This window comes from Sphaerodactylus townsendi, linkage group LG09 (genome assembly GCF_021028975.2).
Source record: "Sphaerodactylus townsendi isolate TG3544 linkage group LG09, MPM_Stown_v2.3, whole genome shotgun sequence".
Taxonomy (NCBI): Eukaryota; Metazoa; Chordata; class Lepidosauria; order Squamata; family Sphaerodactylidae; genus Sphaerodactylus; species Sphaerodactylus townsendi.
Genome location: NC_059433.1, coordinates 57,754,388 through 57,772,689, shown reverse-complemented (window position 1 = coordinate 57,772,689; position 18,302 = coordinate 57,754,388). Strand labels below are relative to the sequence as shown.

General features: G+C 40.4%; 1 protein-coding gene across 1 annotated transcript in view; it reads right to left on the bottom strand.

Moving 5' to 3' along the window:
- CLVS1 (clavesin 1) overlaps positions 1–18,302 on the bottom strand; it is a 59,902-nt gene that overhangs the window by 25,613 nt on the left and 15,987 nt on the right. The window contains exon 3 of the mRNA XM_048507296.1: positions 15,833–16,007. Coding sequence (XP_048363253.1) covers positions 15,833–16,007 — 175 coding nt within the window. The remainder of the gene's footprint in view (positions 1–15,832; positions 16,008–18,302) is intronic.

Sequence of the window (18,302 nt, the reverse complement as noted above, 5' to 3'; positions counted from 1 at the left end):
TAGTCACTTTCCATTTACAACATATTCCCAACAATGTTGGAATGTATGAAAGTTGCTTAATACTGAGTTGCCCCACTGACCCATCAACAGTAGTGTCTGTTTTGGGTGATAGTAACTCTCCAGGTTCTCAAGTCTTTCACATAATCTACAAGTAGAAATGCTGAGAACTGAACCTGGGACCTTCAGCATGTCAAGCAGATGCTCTGCTACTGAACTATGGCCCTTTCCCTACAGAATCAGGATCCCTATGTTCACATTTGTAGCTGGTGATCCCCCACTTTGAACCTCCAAATCCTGCCACCTCTCATTAAAAATGCTGTTGTACTGAGATCATGATGTCATTTCTAGAATGAACCCAGAAGTGATGTCATGCTACTCTAGGATTCAGCAGATACTCTATAGTAAAACTTTTGATTTTGCCACAAAAATTATGAAATACCATAAGTATGATAGTATGATACCCTCCCCACAAGCCTTAGCCCTCAGTCTCCCAATGTGTGCCAGATACTGGCTAGCAACCTTATAACAGAATCTACATAAAGAAAAAAAGCACAGCACATATTTCTGCATGTCCCAGGCACATTTTTTCAGAGGATGGAATATATGACTTTACTTTGGATTGTACTGTTAGTGTCGTTGTGGCATCAGTATCCATTTCTCTCCTGGCGTAGTGGCTAAGAGCAGGTGCACTCTGATCTGGAGGAACCGGGTTTGATTCCCAGCTCTGCCGCCTGAGCTGTGGAGGCTTATCTGGGGAATTCAGATTAGCCTGTACACTCCCACACACACGCCAGCTGGGTGACCTTGGGCTAGTCACAGCTTCTCGGAGCTCCCTCAGCCCCACCTACCTCACAGGGTGTTTGTTGTGAGGGGGGGAGGGCAAGGAGATTGTAAGCCCCTTTGAGTCTCCAGCAGGAGAGAAAGGGGGGATATAAATCCAAACTCTTCTTCTTCTTCTTCCTTCTCGCACCTCTTTGTATGACTGTGACCCACGCACTAACTGACAATTCCATGCAGGTCCATCTAAAATTTGTCTCAGGTTAGGCCATTCACCCTACTACCTTCAACAAATGCTGTCCTGCTTCATCAAAACTCATAGGAGAACAACAGCAGCAAAACTGATTGTATTGGCATGAAACTATTGTGAGTCATTATGCTAGGAGAAAGAATTAGGTGGCAAACACATGCAACTGTAGAGCACCTAGGCCAGGGGTAGGGAACCTGCGGCTCTCCAGATGTTCAGGAACTACAATTCCCATCAGCCTCTGTCAGCATGGCCAATTGGCCATGAGGACAGAGGCTGATGGGAATTGTAGTTCCTGAACATCTGGAGAGCCGCAGGTTCCCTACCCCTGACCTAGGCAATGGCTGGTAGACAATGCAGCTAGAGGAACAAGAATAAATGTGGGAGTGAATAATAGTTCATTATAATTAACATGAATCAACCCTACAAAGACCTAGAAAGAGGACAGGAAGTAAATAAAAAGTATAGTTGTCTACACACCCCCACACCCCAAGACTGTGTATAATCACTATGTCTAATTCCAGATTTCTGGTCCACGTGTGGTTACAGGGCACAACTAAATGTGATGGTATCCTGGGTCAGATCTAGGGGTGCTGCCACCATTATAGAGCCTAATGGGAAATTTAATACTGATCAATCCTAATCAGACCCACAATGTGGTGAGGCCTGGTACTCCTGTTCCCCCTATGCATATTCAAGTACCAAATGCCTTCCCCACACATGACTGTTTTGCAGACAGGACCTGCAGTGCAACAGAAGTTGCATATGTTGGCATCTACCAGGTTGCTATGACTACACAAACAGCATCAACGTCTCATGAGATCATCTTATGAGATTGTGGGTGCTGTTTGGGTTGCTATAGCAACCCATCCATAAAAGGACAAAAGGACAGGGGATGGCAAGTGATGGAGGAAGAGAGATGAGGGGGGAGGGAAGGCAAGAAACAAGTCTTTCACAAATCCTCATGGATCACGCCCTTGAATCATAATTGGTTTGGATTTTGCCTAAATTTAGTTTAATGTGATTTAGTTCCTATTGCTGTCTACCTTTGATTACTGTTTTTTGTTTGCCTCACTACTACTGGACATTCAATTTGTGACAATGTATTTGATGATATTTAGTTCTAAACAAACAAATATGGCAGAGTGTCTGACAAATTAATCAGATCTGATATACATCATCTTGATTGAAGACCTTTGTATACCCATTCAAAATTCTGACCAAATTTCCCCGTAAGCAATTTCATCTCTCTATTTTACCAGTTTTTTTTTAAAAAAGGGTGAATAACAACATTCTTATTGCCTTTAAGGATGATAAACAAGTCTATAGATTAAAGGAGTTCTGCACTTTCTCCTTAGCATAAATCTAAAGGGAAAAATACAGTGGATTAAATCAATCTGATAAGCATGAAATGAATGCTCTATGAATTACTTTGAGGCAGTTTGCATCCATATGAGGTGACCCTCATCTTTTGCCAGAATTATGGTATTTGGGCAAAGATGCATGAAACTGATGTAACTGAACAATGGGAATCATTCTTTTTTTTCTGGCTTAGATGCAATTTTTCAAAAAAGGCCTTGAAGTTTTCTTTTTTAAAAAATAGACATTGACTATGATGAGAAAATATGAAAATTACATAGAACGTGTGCATAATAGCCAACACACTCTTTTTCTGAGATAGCTCAGGTGGTATTGGCTCTGTTAGGGTTTAATCATAGATGGTCAAGGCTTAGAGCACTCAGTGATGAGGAGTCTTCCATAAAGCTCTCTCTGCAAGGCCATGCCTGGCCTGTATTAATTTTAGCTTTAGAATAACTGCATACACACCTGCTTTTCAGATGTTGGGGAGGGAGAATAGGTTTAGATCCTTACACAGCTACTGTGCAAGCTTAAACCCACATAGCTCAATAGACAGATGCCAATTCTTCCAGTGCAGCTTGGCTCCTAGGACAGAATTACTGAGGTTGGGGTAAACTGCCTGAACCTTGCACCCACTATGACATGCATTCCAGGAAAGATCACCAGCAGAACCACGCTCTGACAGGCAGGATCTGCTGAGACATCAGGGACACCTTGTAGAAGCCCCAAGTCTGTAGCACCTGCAGGTTCTGTTACCATGGAGCTTGTAGTAATCAAATCAGATTACATGGTGATGATCAGCTGTTCCACTTGCTTACTACACTGGGTAGGCACTGCCTGCCACACAATAGGTGGAACATCCAGTCCTGAAGGACAGGTTGGATATAAGGTTGCAAATGTGTGTATACATGAACATACATATGAGAAAAAATGCCTGTGTGTCGAAACCAAGCTAAATTTTCCATCAGCAGACTGGAACTTTACTGCCTTTCCTCACCCACTGCAGCCTGCTGATCTCCATGGTATGCTGCTGCCAAAAGACGTGACAGAGTTATGCCACAGGAAGAGGGCCCTCTCACCAGGGTGACCAAAATAGGGGAAGTTCTCTCCTTTCTGTGCTGCTGAAACTCAGGTCCACTCTGAAGTCAAAATGGGAAAAGGCTTTCATGTCCAAATCTGTGCCACTTCCCAGTGCCCTTACTTCACTGGAGTGTCATGGGAGGCAGCTGACTTGGATGAACAAATAACTTGAGCTGGCCTTACTAAGAATGGCTTCAGGAACCCGGAGCAAGCCTGAAGAAGTAGAAACAAATCTTCCATGTTCAAGGTTTTGAGAAGTCACCCTTTATCTCATCTGGAAAAAGTATCCACTGCAAGTAGTTACTGTAGATTTACAGCAGCGACTCAGATTCACAGTTGTCTAATGAAGCTGATAGAATGACACAGACTGGGATCCATTATGACACATCTGAAGCTTGTAACCAGCCACTAACCTGGACACTTGTAGAATTTTTTTAAGGAAAAGCTACTCTGAACCAAAAATTCATTATTTTTCTCCCTTTTAAGACTTTATGTTGCTACAAATAACATAGGTAAATGTGGGCAGGAAGGATAGTAAAAGTGTTGTAATTTGAAAATGTTGTTGGATTATTTGCACAGATGTCTTCTCAGTAATGTGTCAGACATCAGTAAAACAATTTCAGCTTAAATTCACAACATCCTATTAACATGTTCTATACAACCTTTATTTTCTGCTGCTATCACGGAGTTTGTGATCTTTGTCACTAAACAGCTATTACTTTTTTAAAAAAACTGGACCAGTGTAATATTCAAGAATTACTTGAAAAGGAATATTTAACATTTTGGCAGTCACTTTTTAAGACACCATCAGAACTGCTGACTGTTGAACTGCATACTGCAACCTCTTCTCAAGTACATATTTAAAAAGAGGGACCATTCCTTTTATGTATGTTAAATAATGCAACATCGGAGAGCTCCATCACTACAGCAGCAAGAATAGAAAATGATGTTGGAGAACTTCACCTCTCCCTGTTTCCTTTTTGATCTTTATCTCTGGGGAAACAAATGTAATACCGAGAAAGCATATTACAAATGCCACCTACACTCTTATTCCAGTTTAGCAAGAATAAAATCATTTCCCATTGAAATGGAAATGATGTTGAGGACTGATCTTGTATAACGGAAGTATAGAAATAGAGGTCTAATGTCAGCTGTGGATAGCTGAGACCACCCAAGTCAGATTCAGCAGGTAATGTTATGGAGTGCCATGACAATGGCTGAAGCCCACAAGATAGGTATCTCAAAGTATTCTGGGTGAATCAAATGAACTACTCTGAAGTAAGCAGGTTGTGGTATGGATTTCTTGTCTTGTTTGTGGTTCAGTGAAAAAGTAGTTAGAAAGTTAAGAATTTACCTCTCACTTTATTGGTTTTATAATGATTACTTTAAAATACTTGGTACTATCTCCCCAGACACTTTCCTGCCATAGTTGACAGTGCCAAAATAAGTAGATTACAAGGCAGTAACTCCAATGAACTTCCAAGGCTGTAACTCTGCTTAAGATGGCGCTATAAGCAAACTTCCACTAATCAATCTGGACATGGAACAGAATATTCTATATATACCTAAAATTACCAATGACATGGTTTCTATGTCTTCTGCAAATGATGAGGCCTGCTGTGATGAAGGAAGCGTGTCATAGGATCCAACTCTGTATGTGTATTTTTATTAAAATATGTCTGATTTACTATTGCAGCACATAACTGAGTGCCCACTATCCATGTATTTTGCTGGTGGAACAAATTTTTTACAAATTACACTTTCCAATCCTATCAAACTTACCCAAGACTGTTGCCAGTGGTTCACTGTGATAGGGCCACAGTTTTGAGCTGGCTGCAGGCAAGAAAGTTCATTTCTGCAAGTACATCTCATCCTAAATAGGATGCCCCTTGCCAGAGAGCTTATCTCCCCCAGCACCATTTGATTATTTCTCGAAGATGTGATAGCTTATGAGCATCTGGAGAACGATTCCTATTACTAGCCTGCGTTTTCCAGAACTATTTTTCTTTGAAACACATTCTGGGAAGTATCTGATCATTTTCCCCCCTCAATTGTCCCAAGGAAAGGCCACGGACTGTCGGACTCACCTGGGACACATTTGTGGCCTGAGTGCCGGAAGTCAGCAGTGAGAGGCCACTCCTGCTGGTTTTGGACTAGCAGCGAGTGGCTTGTGGGGGAAGAGGTGGGGCTCTCATGGCCTTGGCCTGCAGCAGGCTTCCAGGGTGGTCACTAGAGTTGTCAGTCTCCAGGTTGTAACTGGAGATCTCATGCTATTACAACTGATCTCCAGGAAACAGAAATAAGTTCACCTGGCCTCTTTGGAATGTAGACTCTAGAATCATAGAATTAAAAGATACCTTAAAGGCCATCAAGTCCAACCCCCTGCCATGCAAAAATACATAATCAAAGCACTTCCGACAGGTGGCAATTCAGCCTCTGTTTAAAAACTTCCAAAGAAGGAGACTCCACCACACTCCGAGGTAGTGCATTCACTGACGAACAGCCCTTACTGTCAGGGTTAGGTGGAATCTCTTTTCCTGCACCTTGAATCCATTACTCCTTGTCATAGTCTCTGAAGCAGCAGAAAACGAGTTTGCTCCCTCTTCAACATGACATCCCTTCAAATATTTAAACATAGCTATCTTGTCACCCCTTAACCTTCTCTTCTTCAGAATAAACATACACAACTCTCTAAGTCTTTCCTCGTAGGACACAGATTCCAGACCTTTTATCATTTTGGTCACCCTCCTCTGGACCCATTCCACTTGTTGATCTCCTTATTGAATTTTGGAACCCAGAACTAGACACAGTATTGAGGTCTGACCAATGCAGAATAGAGACGTACTATTACTTTCCTTGATCTAGATCAGGGGTAGGGAACCTGCGGCTCTCCAGATGTTCAGGAACTACAATTCCCATCAGCCCCTACCAGCATGGCCAATTGGCCATGCTGACAGAGGCTGATGGGAATTGTAGTTCCTGAACATCTGGAGAGCCGCAGGTTCCCTACCCCGATCTAGATACTATACTCCTATTGATGCAGCCCAGAATCACATTGGCTTTCTTAGCTGCCACATCACATTGCTGACTCATGTTCAGTTCGTGGTCTACTAAGACTCCCAGATCCTTTTCACATGTGCTGTTGTCAAGCCAGATGTCACCCACTTTATATCTGTGCATGTAATTTTTTTCTGCCTAAGTGTAGTATCTTACATTTACATTTATCTGTTCCTTGATAGACATTTCTGCTTCTCCTCTGCATGAGCTGCCATAAGTCCTTCTTTGGCCATCCCTTGGCAGCCTCCTTTTCTTGCAGTCCTTCCTCCCCTTCATAGCTGGACCTGTCTTTTTATCAGTTTCATCCTGTGGAAGAGGAACCTTCCCCATCCACTACAGACCCGTCCTGTCTCTACAGTGGCTACATTATAACTCAACTAAGCCAGCGGTGGTGCAAGACTCACACATGACTTTTGTAGCGCTTTTTCCTCACACAAGATCCCTTGCTCAGCTAGGGCTACATATGTGGGAGCTCCTGTTAATGTATGTAGGTTTCATATAGTGAATCATGGAAACTGTGTGATAGCATCTGTGTGCACATGTCAATGGGAGTTGATGCTCATCTCCATATGATACATATTCGTACATGATACATGTGATTAAAAACATACACATCTCAGACACAATTATATTTTATGTGTAAACATATACCATTTTAAAGATACTCCTGAAAAAAATCAGTGTGTGAAGTACAGCTGTCAACCAGGGCATGAGTTTAAATGATTAATGATCTGTTGCTGAACAGATTAATAATTCTGTTGTCATTCCCTATTATAGCAACACAGTGGATAAACAGCTGCAAAAAAATAAATTGTCAACTCTTAGCTCCACTGATTAAAATTGACCCCAACCAACGAATCATTCAGTTTCAGCATTAGATGATGGATTGGCTGCCTAAACTGATTTAGTGTGATGTGGTCCTAGGTCTAGATGGATACACTGACATCTGAAGCTACTAATTAATTCATCTCAGTTCTATGTACTCCCTGACTCACGAAGTTTGCTAACAGGGAGCTAACATCACCCATGGAATGACAGACAATCAGGATACAAGACACAACATTGGAGGTGCACAATTAGATCTCCCACTTATTTACATTTCCTGTAAAGGAGGAATTATTTGCTGAAGAGAGTTAACCCCCCCCCTCCACACACACACACAGTTTTCCAGATAAAAATACCTCCCAACATCTCAGAGCTATTCACTCTGGGGGAAAGTTATGTGCATCTGTTGAGTCTCAAAATATAAATGGAAGTCACAAGACACAATCAACAAAGAACTGGGTTGGGTCACTGGCCCATTGGGAGGCATCTTTGGGAACTCTGTGCATGCTCTTGAGCTCCATACTGGAAGAAAGATGAAATTTACATAAGGAAATGCATATTTCTCAAATCTCAGAATGCCCAGAGATCTATATGAGCTCTGAATATTTTTGAATCTCTTCCATAACATGAAGTAGATCCTATTCTTTTTAACAGGAGAGGGAGGGGACTCCATTGTATATGCTCCGCATCCATTCACGACTGCTGGAATGCAATGTCTATTAAGAACTGTATAGATTCCTCATGGATCTCTATTGTGAAAAGTATCCCGGTTATGAGTATGGGCCCAGAATTACTAGTTATCCATCATCATCATTTGCTTATGTTATTAGTCATACATGACTTATGGGATTTTTAGGTGCTCAAATCTTTCTTATGTCCCTAGAATGTTTCCACAAACTGATTAGACAGTGCTCTTTAAACAATATTAACATTGTACAGAGAACAGCAGTCAACATTTTGCTAAATGATAAAGCACACTTCTTCCCTTTGAACAAGTTTCTAATCAGCAGACTGTTAGAAATCTCTCTTTCTTCCCCTGTGCTTGATGCATTCATCCTGTTACTGGCATCACTCATCTATTTCTCGGCCCCAGGCCTCTGTTTCACACGTGCACATTGCTTTTCTGAGTTGTGCACACTATCTACCTTCTGTTTTTCACTCATTGTCACTCTCACAGACCACTAGTACCTTTCCCTTCACCCATTTGTAGTTCTCCTCTCCCAGTTCTTTCCAGGCTGACAGATCATGACATACTTTATGTATACAATACAACAGAAATATATGAATAGCTCTTGACAGGAGACTTATACTTCTAAAACGAGAGTCCTTTACAGTTTGTATGCACTTTGATATTTTATAAGGAGGGGGGAAAAAACCCTTCTCAGCATTCAAATGTCCTGTTTTTGTCTTGACAATTAGGGGGGGGGGGGAATCTATTTGAAGGCCACAGCAACTATTCAGCACTTGATATCATGTTAGGAATGTGACAGGTACAACACTGAAGTAAGTGAAACAGCATGTTTTTCTGTGCCTTTGGCAAATCAAACTACTATACATTTCATTTAAGTAGACTCTGCTGATGGGAAGCTTATAAATATTTAACGCACTCCTATAAACAATATTTGCATAATTCTGATGCCGAACAAGACACAGAACACCACTCATTCTGTTTCAAGAAGCGCTGATTGTAAAAACACAGTGGCGGAGAGAATGAGCTGTAGCCTGAAAGGGATTCAGTTGAAATCGGGCTTGTACCTTGAACTCACCAGGTAAGGCAAACCAGTCCCTCTCATTTTCAACCCCATTATCTACAATAAGGATAACAATGTTGAATTACTTTACTAGACATTTGCAAAGATTACAGCAAGATGATATACCTTTGGAACACTGAAAATGCAACAGTTTAAGTGTTATTCATATAACCACATCTTTTTAGGGGAAGGTCTGTGGTTCAGTGGTAGAGCATCTGCTTTGCATGCAGAAAGTTTCAGGTTCAGCATCTCCAGTTAAAAGGACCAGGCAATGTGAAAGACCTCATTCTGAGACCCAGGAGAGCCACTGTTACAGTAAATACTGACCATGATGAGGGACCAGTGGTCTGATTCAGTATAAGGCAGATTCATATGTATATATGTGTACTAAAGCATGATTTTTTGCAGTTTGAACAACAGTGCAATTTAAAACATTCATATGTCACCTCTTCAGGGACTTGTATGATAGCTTAACAATCAGAAATTTGACACATTTTTAATAATTTTCAAAGAACTCGCCTCAGAATGTGGAAGAGTGAAATCTATTTACCCACTGTGTTGCCAGACTGGCGTATGGTGGACCAAATGGATCCTGTTTTGGCATCTTTATCACTTCAGCCAACTCTTGGGGTACCTGTCAACTTAATGCCAAAATGGGGGAGCCTGTTTTGGACCTTGCCTCAGTGTATCTACAAGGAAAAAGAACTTTGTCTGGACTTCTGCCCCTCCACAGCAACTTGCATAATGCAATCTCACACCCTTCCTGACAAGATTTAGTCAGCACAAAGGACCTTGCCCTGGAGAGAGATCCCATCTCCTCAGATGTGTAGCGGCAATGGGGACATCCAGGGCGGCTTGTCCCTGCTGTCGCCATAGCTATCACATGGAGCTGGGGGCATTTCAGAGGCAGGGGCAGGGGTGGGGCAGAGCGGGGCAGAGAGGGGGCAGGAGGGGCGCATGGGCAGCTCATGCCCTGGGTGCAGTTCCCCCTCCCTTGGTCGCTGCATCTCCTGGACCATATGCCGCGAAGAAGACAAAGTGCACTTTAAAATTTAATGTGATTTCCTGCCCAGGACTGTACTAACTAATGTTTCTTCCTCTGACAAATATCTTTAATAGCCACCTTTTTTTGCATTGTCATTGTCCACAGCTGTAATTTCATCAGCTAGCTTCCTCCTTAGAGACACTCCTGAGCCTGAAAACATCAGGCTGATGTCTTAACCCATTAGACTGATGACCTAATCATTGTTGGTGTTGGTCCCTTGTCCTTCCCAGGAAGGGGATGAACGTTCTTTGTTTAGGGAGATTTAGGGAGACTCTGCATAACTCCGAGAGCCTGTTTTTCCCTACAAGAAGCCCACTCACCCAACATACAGTGTTCAGTATCTCTGGATGACTCTTTGTCTGTGACATTGTTCCACAGTGCTTTTTCTCTCAGGACTAAGCACAAGTTGCTCAGTTCTGTCCACTGGACCATTCTGCTCCAAGATCAACTTTCATTGATCCTGCCATTTGTTCCTTATCTATTCCAGACTTAAATTGTTAAACTTCATTCGCTCTCCTGCAAGTTTTTTCTGCAAAAAGCAGCTTCTCGTATAGACAGGCAACCAAGACCCTGTGTTGCCCAGCCTTTTGCAAAGCCTAGAGTCTGTGCCTATTAATTTCCCACATTAAAAGGGAGAGACTTCCCACCACTGTGGGTAACAACTGGGGGATGCCTCATCCCTGCTGTTCACTATTCTGAGTGTGCCTTCTCTGAAGAAAGTTGTGTGGCAACATGACGTCTAATCACATAGGGCCTACTTCACATAACAATATGATTGCTTGAGACCACCATGTAGGACAGCTACCATAGCGAGGCTATTTGTGCAAATATTCTCTATGTAACCATTATGCAGTGGCGTAGTGCCAATGGGGTAGGGGTCAATGCCCCAGGTGGAGCTGCGGCAGAGGTGGGGCCTGGTCATGGAGGGGGCATCCCGGGGCATCCTGGGGTGGGGTGGGGGTGGGCAGTGCAACAGCAGCATCTCAGGGCATGCGTGTGCCCCAGGAGCAATTTTCCCTTGCTCTGCCCCTGCCATTATGAAACCATTTTCATTAGTTTCCAGCAACATATATGTACAGTACCAGTACCAGTAAAATAACACCAATTGACCACCAGGCATGGCTAAGGTGGTATGGCCACATCAATGCACCGTGAGGAAACATCTGTAGCAGCCCTGCATCTTGAACCTGGTGGATGCCACCAACGTGGCAGACCCAAAAAACAATGGATGGACACAATCAATGAAGACCTGTGGCAAAGAACCTTACCCCAGAAGACACTCAAAATCATGACCTTTGGAAGAGACAGTTACAAAACTGACCCTGCACGTGCAGGAAAGTAGTTTGGAAAGAAGAATCAATAAAATTATATCGACTAGTTATCCCCCAGCATCTGTTTTTTCAATAAATTGTACTTATTGGTTTGGATTTACCCAGGAAAAGGAAGCCAAGGATGAGAACTGTTCTCAAGTGTTTTGCATTTCTGAAGATGGACATTGACTTTTGGGAGACATAAAGAGAATATTAACACACTCCTTTGCAAACCACAGTAATTTGTCATTGTCCTTGCAGTTCAAAGCACCTCTGCATCTCATTAACATGCATAAAAGCATTTATAATAGCTGGGAAGCATTAGATTTATATAATAATTAAATCTGCTTGGGCTATGAATATTAAATTGCATTAAATTGCACACAGTTTGCAAGTCATTTATTCATTTATATGAGCTGTCTCCTCTACTTAGTTTGTGCAGAACAATGCTATTTGTTTTTCCCAATATGGTCTGTGCAGTGTTCAGATGTCTTAAATTAAACAGAAAAGTTCAAAAACAGCAAGAGTAAAATGCCACCAACGAACATGGATTAAAAAGCTAGACAGACCAAACAGGAATTTTAGATCTTTTAGACCTTTGGAAATCTCATGAATATCCTTGACCTTACCTTACGTATACATGCTAAACACCCTGTTCTAATATAACAACCATACTAGAACTGCTGTCTGAAAATCAGGGTCCAAAAAAAATGACTATTGTATTCCAAGATTTTTTATTCTGCATGAAGTATCTTGAAATGTATCTTCTTCCCATATAATTTGCATTGTAATTTAGTTTGTCTTTCTGGTATTTCTAGTCAAATGCTGAAACTGTAAGCTCAATCCCCTTTCTCTCAGGCAAGATTTTAAAGAATACTGTCAGTCACTGGGGGATTGTTAGAGTTCTACAGTAGTAGATTTTGTTTACAACTATTTTCACTACATTAAAGCTTTCCCCACCAGAATGCTTGGATAAATGCTCACATAATAGTTAACTGAACTGTATTAGAGCAATTATTTAAAAACAAATTATGCTCTTTGTAATTTGTATTGCATTTCCCTGATGCAAATCATTTGGAACAGGAAAAATTGATATTATTGAGCTAGTTCACATGTATTTTATGACTAAAAAACAAATAATGACCTACATGTGGAGCATGTTGTAACAAGCATTTTAGGAAATCACAAATCCAAACAGTCAAATGCCAGCTATCAACTATTCAATAATTACTGAAGAGAGCTGTGTTTGATTTCTTATTTGAAAAGTCTGCACCTCTAGCCTGAACCTCAATGCCCAATTCAGAATGTCCTAGAAAATGCTATTCTTATTTCAGACTTTTAGAAGCAATTGACTGGCTTTGACAAGAGTGTCGTTACTCAAATTAGATAAAACACAAGATGGCTTATGGTCTTAGGGATTCCTCTGGCAGTATTCCCTCAAGCTATCTCCACAGAATTCTCCTGTAAATTAGAATTACTGTCTGAAACATCTGGAATGTGGGAATATATCATCACAAGCACCTTACAAACTACTTCATTAAATGATTATTAAACTATAATGGAAAAAAACACAACATTAAGTATTGTTAAAACTGTGGGCAATTGACTAGCTTAAGTAATCTCAATACTGTGTTGGACTGTAGCCATTATGTATTGTTAGAAAGATGCATCAACCCTAACATTTCCATTAGACTTAAGGAACATCAATAACATATCACTGTCAAATGACCAGTTTCCTGCCAAGTACATAAATATTCTGCAAGTAGTTAATTCCAATCTACATGTAACAAGTCTATTGCCTGTCTATTTTTGCTATCTAGATTCTGTGAACCAGTTGGCAGACAAACAACAACATGATCCTTCCCTCACTGTGAACAAAGTTGCCCTTTTTTACTTTATTTAGAAAGAGTAGGTGTTCTTGCAAAGGTCTCCTTGACTGACAGCTGAGAGAAAGCTCTCCAATCTACCTTGTATTACCATCTGTTGGAAATGAAAGGCTCAATTGTTTGGGGAATGTGTCAAACTGACCTTATTTCAATCACTTATCAAAAAAACCTTCTGCTACCATTTTAACTAGCTGTCATTGGAGCTGGCTTCAAAAATGCATCTAAAGAACCGTAACTTAAAGAACAAATATACCAAAACACTTAGGATTTTTTTTCAAGGCTAAGGACACATTTAGAGATCCAGTGTGATGTAGTGATTAAGAATAGTGGACTTTAATCTGGAAAACTGGCTTTGATTCTCCACTCTTCCACATCAACCTTGCTGGTGACCTTGGGTCAGTCATTCTTTCAGAACTCTTAGCCTATGGGGAAACAGGCAATGGCAAACCACCTCAAAACATCTCTTTGCTTGAAAACCCCTGAGGTCGCCATGAGTCAGCTGTGACATGACTGCACTTTCCACCACCATCAAGGACACATTTATAGAATGCTTCAGAAAGTGCAAAATGGCATTCACCCAAGGATCATTGTGACACATAAACTACATAAGAGGCACATACAGTGTAAATACTCTGATTGGCCATGTAACAGTATGATGCAGAGGGGAGAGGAGGTTAAATATTAGTAAAATCTGAAAGGCTTTTGGTCTTTAGCATTCCTGCTGCCAAGGGTTGTTTGCCTTAACTGACTTAAAATTAAAAATCTCAGGGAATAGTTCTGTCAATGTACGTGACAAGAACTCTTGTTATCAGCCTGAGTGCTGGGAGAAAGCAGTTATATGCAGTATCCTGCCTCCTTTAGTTTACTTCACCCTTGTCCATCTGCACGTTGTTATTCTCCTTTTACTATCTCCTGTCTTTTCTTACTCCACAGAAATACGAAGTTGGACTGCAGAGGGCAGATCAACCCAATGGTTCTTGATAGAAGGTAGACAGGTCTTTCAAGCAGCTAAGATTTTCATATTCGTGTTTGTACAACTACAGAGATAGCTCATCCATTTTTTTAAAAGGAAAACTATATATTGCTAGAATCGGCAGGACCAACTGAGTATAATTTTGTACTTCTTGGGCTGAAAAGGATTGGATTGGATCCTGCATCCTGGGGCAAACTGTTAGCAGAGGAAACCTCCATGGGAACCTTCACCAGATGGCCAACAGGACGGAGAATCTCTGCAGCAATGCAAATTGGTGGGCGTGAGTGGCAAAAAAGGGGAAAAAATTAAATTACTAGGCAGGAAAAATAATGTTTCCTGCTTGCCTGCTCTCTACACAGCAAGCAGGAAATGACTTGACCCCCATCTTGAGGGGAAAAGATCTCCATTTTAGTAATTCGGGTGGGGGAAACAGGTGGGGAGAAATAAAATGACTTGAAAACATTTTGGGGGAGAATACTGTGCAGAATTCCTCCCCAAAATGCTTTTTATAACATCGTCAAGACGTTATATTTGTGCTGTGCAGAAAAGACCATAAAAAACTATTTGGCAGATCATATTAATTATATAACAGTTTACGAGCTTGGGTTTATACCCAACTCTTCTCAACCATTAAGGAGTTTCAAAGTGACTTACAAACTCCTTCCTTTCCCCACAACAGACACCTTGTGAGGTAAGTGGGATTGAGAGAGTTCTGTGAGAACTGTGACTAGCCCAAGGTCACCCAACAGGCTCCATGTATAGGTGTGGGGGAAACAAACCCAGTTCTCCAGATTACTGTTCGCCTGCTCTTAACCACCACACCACTGATTTATGTTTGACGTTTTTCAGGCCAGGCCTGGAATTCCTCTGGAGTTATAACTGATCTCAACTTTGCATTACCCTGAAGTGCCAGCTTGACAGTGTACCTCTTCATAATCCCACTGAATTCCTTACCTTCCCCAAACTCTGCCTTCACTAGGCTCCATATCCAAATCTCCAAGAATTTCCCAAGCCCAAGCCAGCTACTGGAATCTTTAGCTGTACAATGACCAAACTATATTTGCACAACGCAGAAATATCCTTATTTTAAATTGTTCAATTTTTAAAAATGACCTTTTGGTAACGCAAGCACTTTAAGTAGCTGAGGTTCAATTGTGCCTCTGGACACCATGCAGCACATAGGCAGAGATACTGCATGTGTGTGGCATGTGCTTCCATCAGGCAGATGTCACAGATTTTTAATCCTCAGAAAGTCTATTGAGGATTAAACCTCAAATCTCTTATTCTTATCTGCTGTAGTAAGTAGTACATCACTGTTTTAAGAATAGCTCAGAATCTAAGTGAAAGCAATGAGCAAACAAATGTCTGGTGTTTTGAACAAATTACAGCTGCATGATAAAAGATTTTCAGATTGATTCTTTTCTCTCCTTTGCATAACAAGAATGAAATGTCATTCTTCCACTAGACATTAAAATAATATAATTTCACGGTAGCATATGTGTGCTTCTCCCAATCCACGTACCTGTAAACCTTCGATGGCCAGTTTGAGGATAGACGGTGTTAATTTGGAGGCCTGCTTGAAGGAGAAATTACTCCAGTCTATAATCAGAACGAAGCCATTTATCTGAAGCTCTTGGTCTTCAATGAGAACTTCTAAGGATAACAGAATAGCCCGCAAAATGTCTATGAAAGAATTCCTAAGAATGGAATAAAAAGGAGAAAGGAAAGAATTATAGTTATCTACAAATTGCAAGGAAATTTATAATTGCTGTTTTTTTAAACAAAATGAAAAGGTGTTCATTAATTTTAGTAAATTTTAGCAAATATTTCAAAGATTTATATGAACATTTTGTGAGAAAATTCATTGTTAATGGATCATATCTAAGCCAGTAAGTGTTCAATAAATTTTCTAGCTCTCATTAAATTAATCATAGTGGATGGATTACTCAAGTGCATTTGAAAAACATTTGCCTTTATTATCTGGGATTGGGACCTCCCTTAGATTTACCCAATGGCACTTGGATAATTAGTATGAAACCTACCAGGCCACTAAAGTACTATAATCCTCCTGATCTCACTGGGGGACACCCAGGAGGGACAAAGGCAGGAAAGTGATGGAAGGAGGTCTGCTGAAGGATCTGGATTCCCATAACCTCACATATGTACAATATTTTTTAACATACATGTCAACATAAAATAAGCTCTTCCATCTGAATGCTTGTACAAAATAAATTGGTTAATATTTGAGCTCATATTTTTGATGCAACAGACTAACACTGTTATTCTTCAGGAATTAAACATATGTGGAGACAAGCTGTTAAATTGTTCTTAGTTTCCCTCATATTTTACAAACAGTAATGTACTATTCGATTTTTTCCTGTGATCTTGGTTGCAACCATTACAAAATGTGATCAAGAAAACTCTAATAAAGTCAAATCTACAGCCAGATTTACCACAGGCAACAAACCAAAGCTATCACCAGCAAATCTGAAAATTCGCTTCCATTCAATTTGTGGAATCAATCATAACAATGAGAGAGTTAATATTTTAAGGAATCCCAGTAGTATTTCTTGACTGAAGAAGGAAGAACTAATGATAAGCTATAGAATATATTAAACAAGAGATGGAAAGTGAAATTTTTAGATTGAAAGCTCATATAAAAGCAGCAGAATAGAAATCCTACCAGTGGGCAGACTAATAAAGACAAAATGTAATGGATTGCTACTTTTCTTGGATTTCTATTTTTCTTGTAATAAATTATTTATAAATATAATGGATCAGACCAAAGGTCTATTATCCTGTTTCTGACACTGGTCATATACAACAGGTATTCCTGTTTGCTCCATCATCTGGTAATTATTTATTTATTTATTTATTTATTTATTTATTTATTTATTCAATTTGATAAACCGCCCTACCCCCGAAGGGCTCTATTGAATAGACCTCAGGTACAGTTTGTTTTACTCTGGCATCAGGCTCAGTTCGCTGAAGATATTTCATTAGGTTGGGTTTAGATTGGCATCTCACAGTCTTTTTAACTAGAACAAAGTAAGCCAGTCTTTTCAGTTTATGCATAGAAAAAAATAAATATCAAACCCTAGTAATTTTGATCTTGTTTAGAAAAAGAAAACAAGTCAAATTCAGAAACGTTACAACTTGCATAATATTTGTGGCAAAGTTTGTCTTTCTAGTGTTAGAAAGTGTTAAGTATCCTGGAAGTATTCATCATGGACTGCAAAAACATTATAAAGTTAGTACCGTGAAGGATGAGGTGAAATATATTTTCAAGGCTCGGGGAGGGAGTGTTTTTCAAGGAAGAAGGATCACATTTGCAACATAATAGTTCCCTGGGTGGGATTTAATATGGGCAACATTTTAAAAGCTTCTCTCATTGTGCTTTGAGTCTTCAAAAAATCCATTGACATGGAATCTGTGGGAAAATTCCTTCTAAGGAGATACAGCAGTCAAACCACTAGAAACTCAGAGGGAAGAGGAGCAGCTACAGCTAAACTGTACTGAACTCTCTCAAACCTCTTGTCAAGAACAGAATGGATCTCCTGAAACCAGACCTGCTTTTAATGCTCATTATCCATGCACAAAAATATCTGAAAGAGATATCAACAAAAAGCATTTTATGTGATTGATCAAAGACCTGAAATCCTATTGGCCAGTCTAAATTTCTGGCCGCAACTTCCACTCTTCTTTCTATAGGTTCTTGCAATTCACATTAGGACTGCAGCAGCCTAGCAAAAATGTAATGCAAAATGCATTGTAGCCATTGGGCAAATAGGAAGGCTCCCATAAGCTCTCCTATTTGTCCTTTCAATATGCCATTCTCCCTCCTTAACAATTATTCACCTGCCTCTTCCCTTTTGGCCAAAATGCAGAAAAAGGAAAACAAGAGATTGCTCTTTCCAAAACAATCCAGCAATTTTTTTTTTTTGGGGGGGGACCTTTGCCAGCCTACCTAGAAGCTCATCAGAGCACCAGCC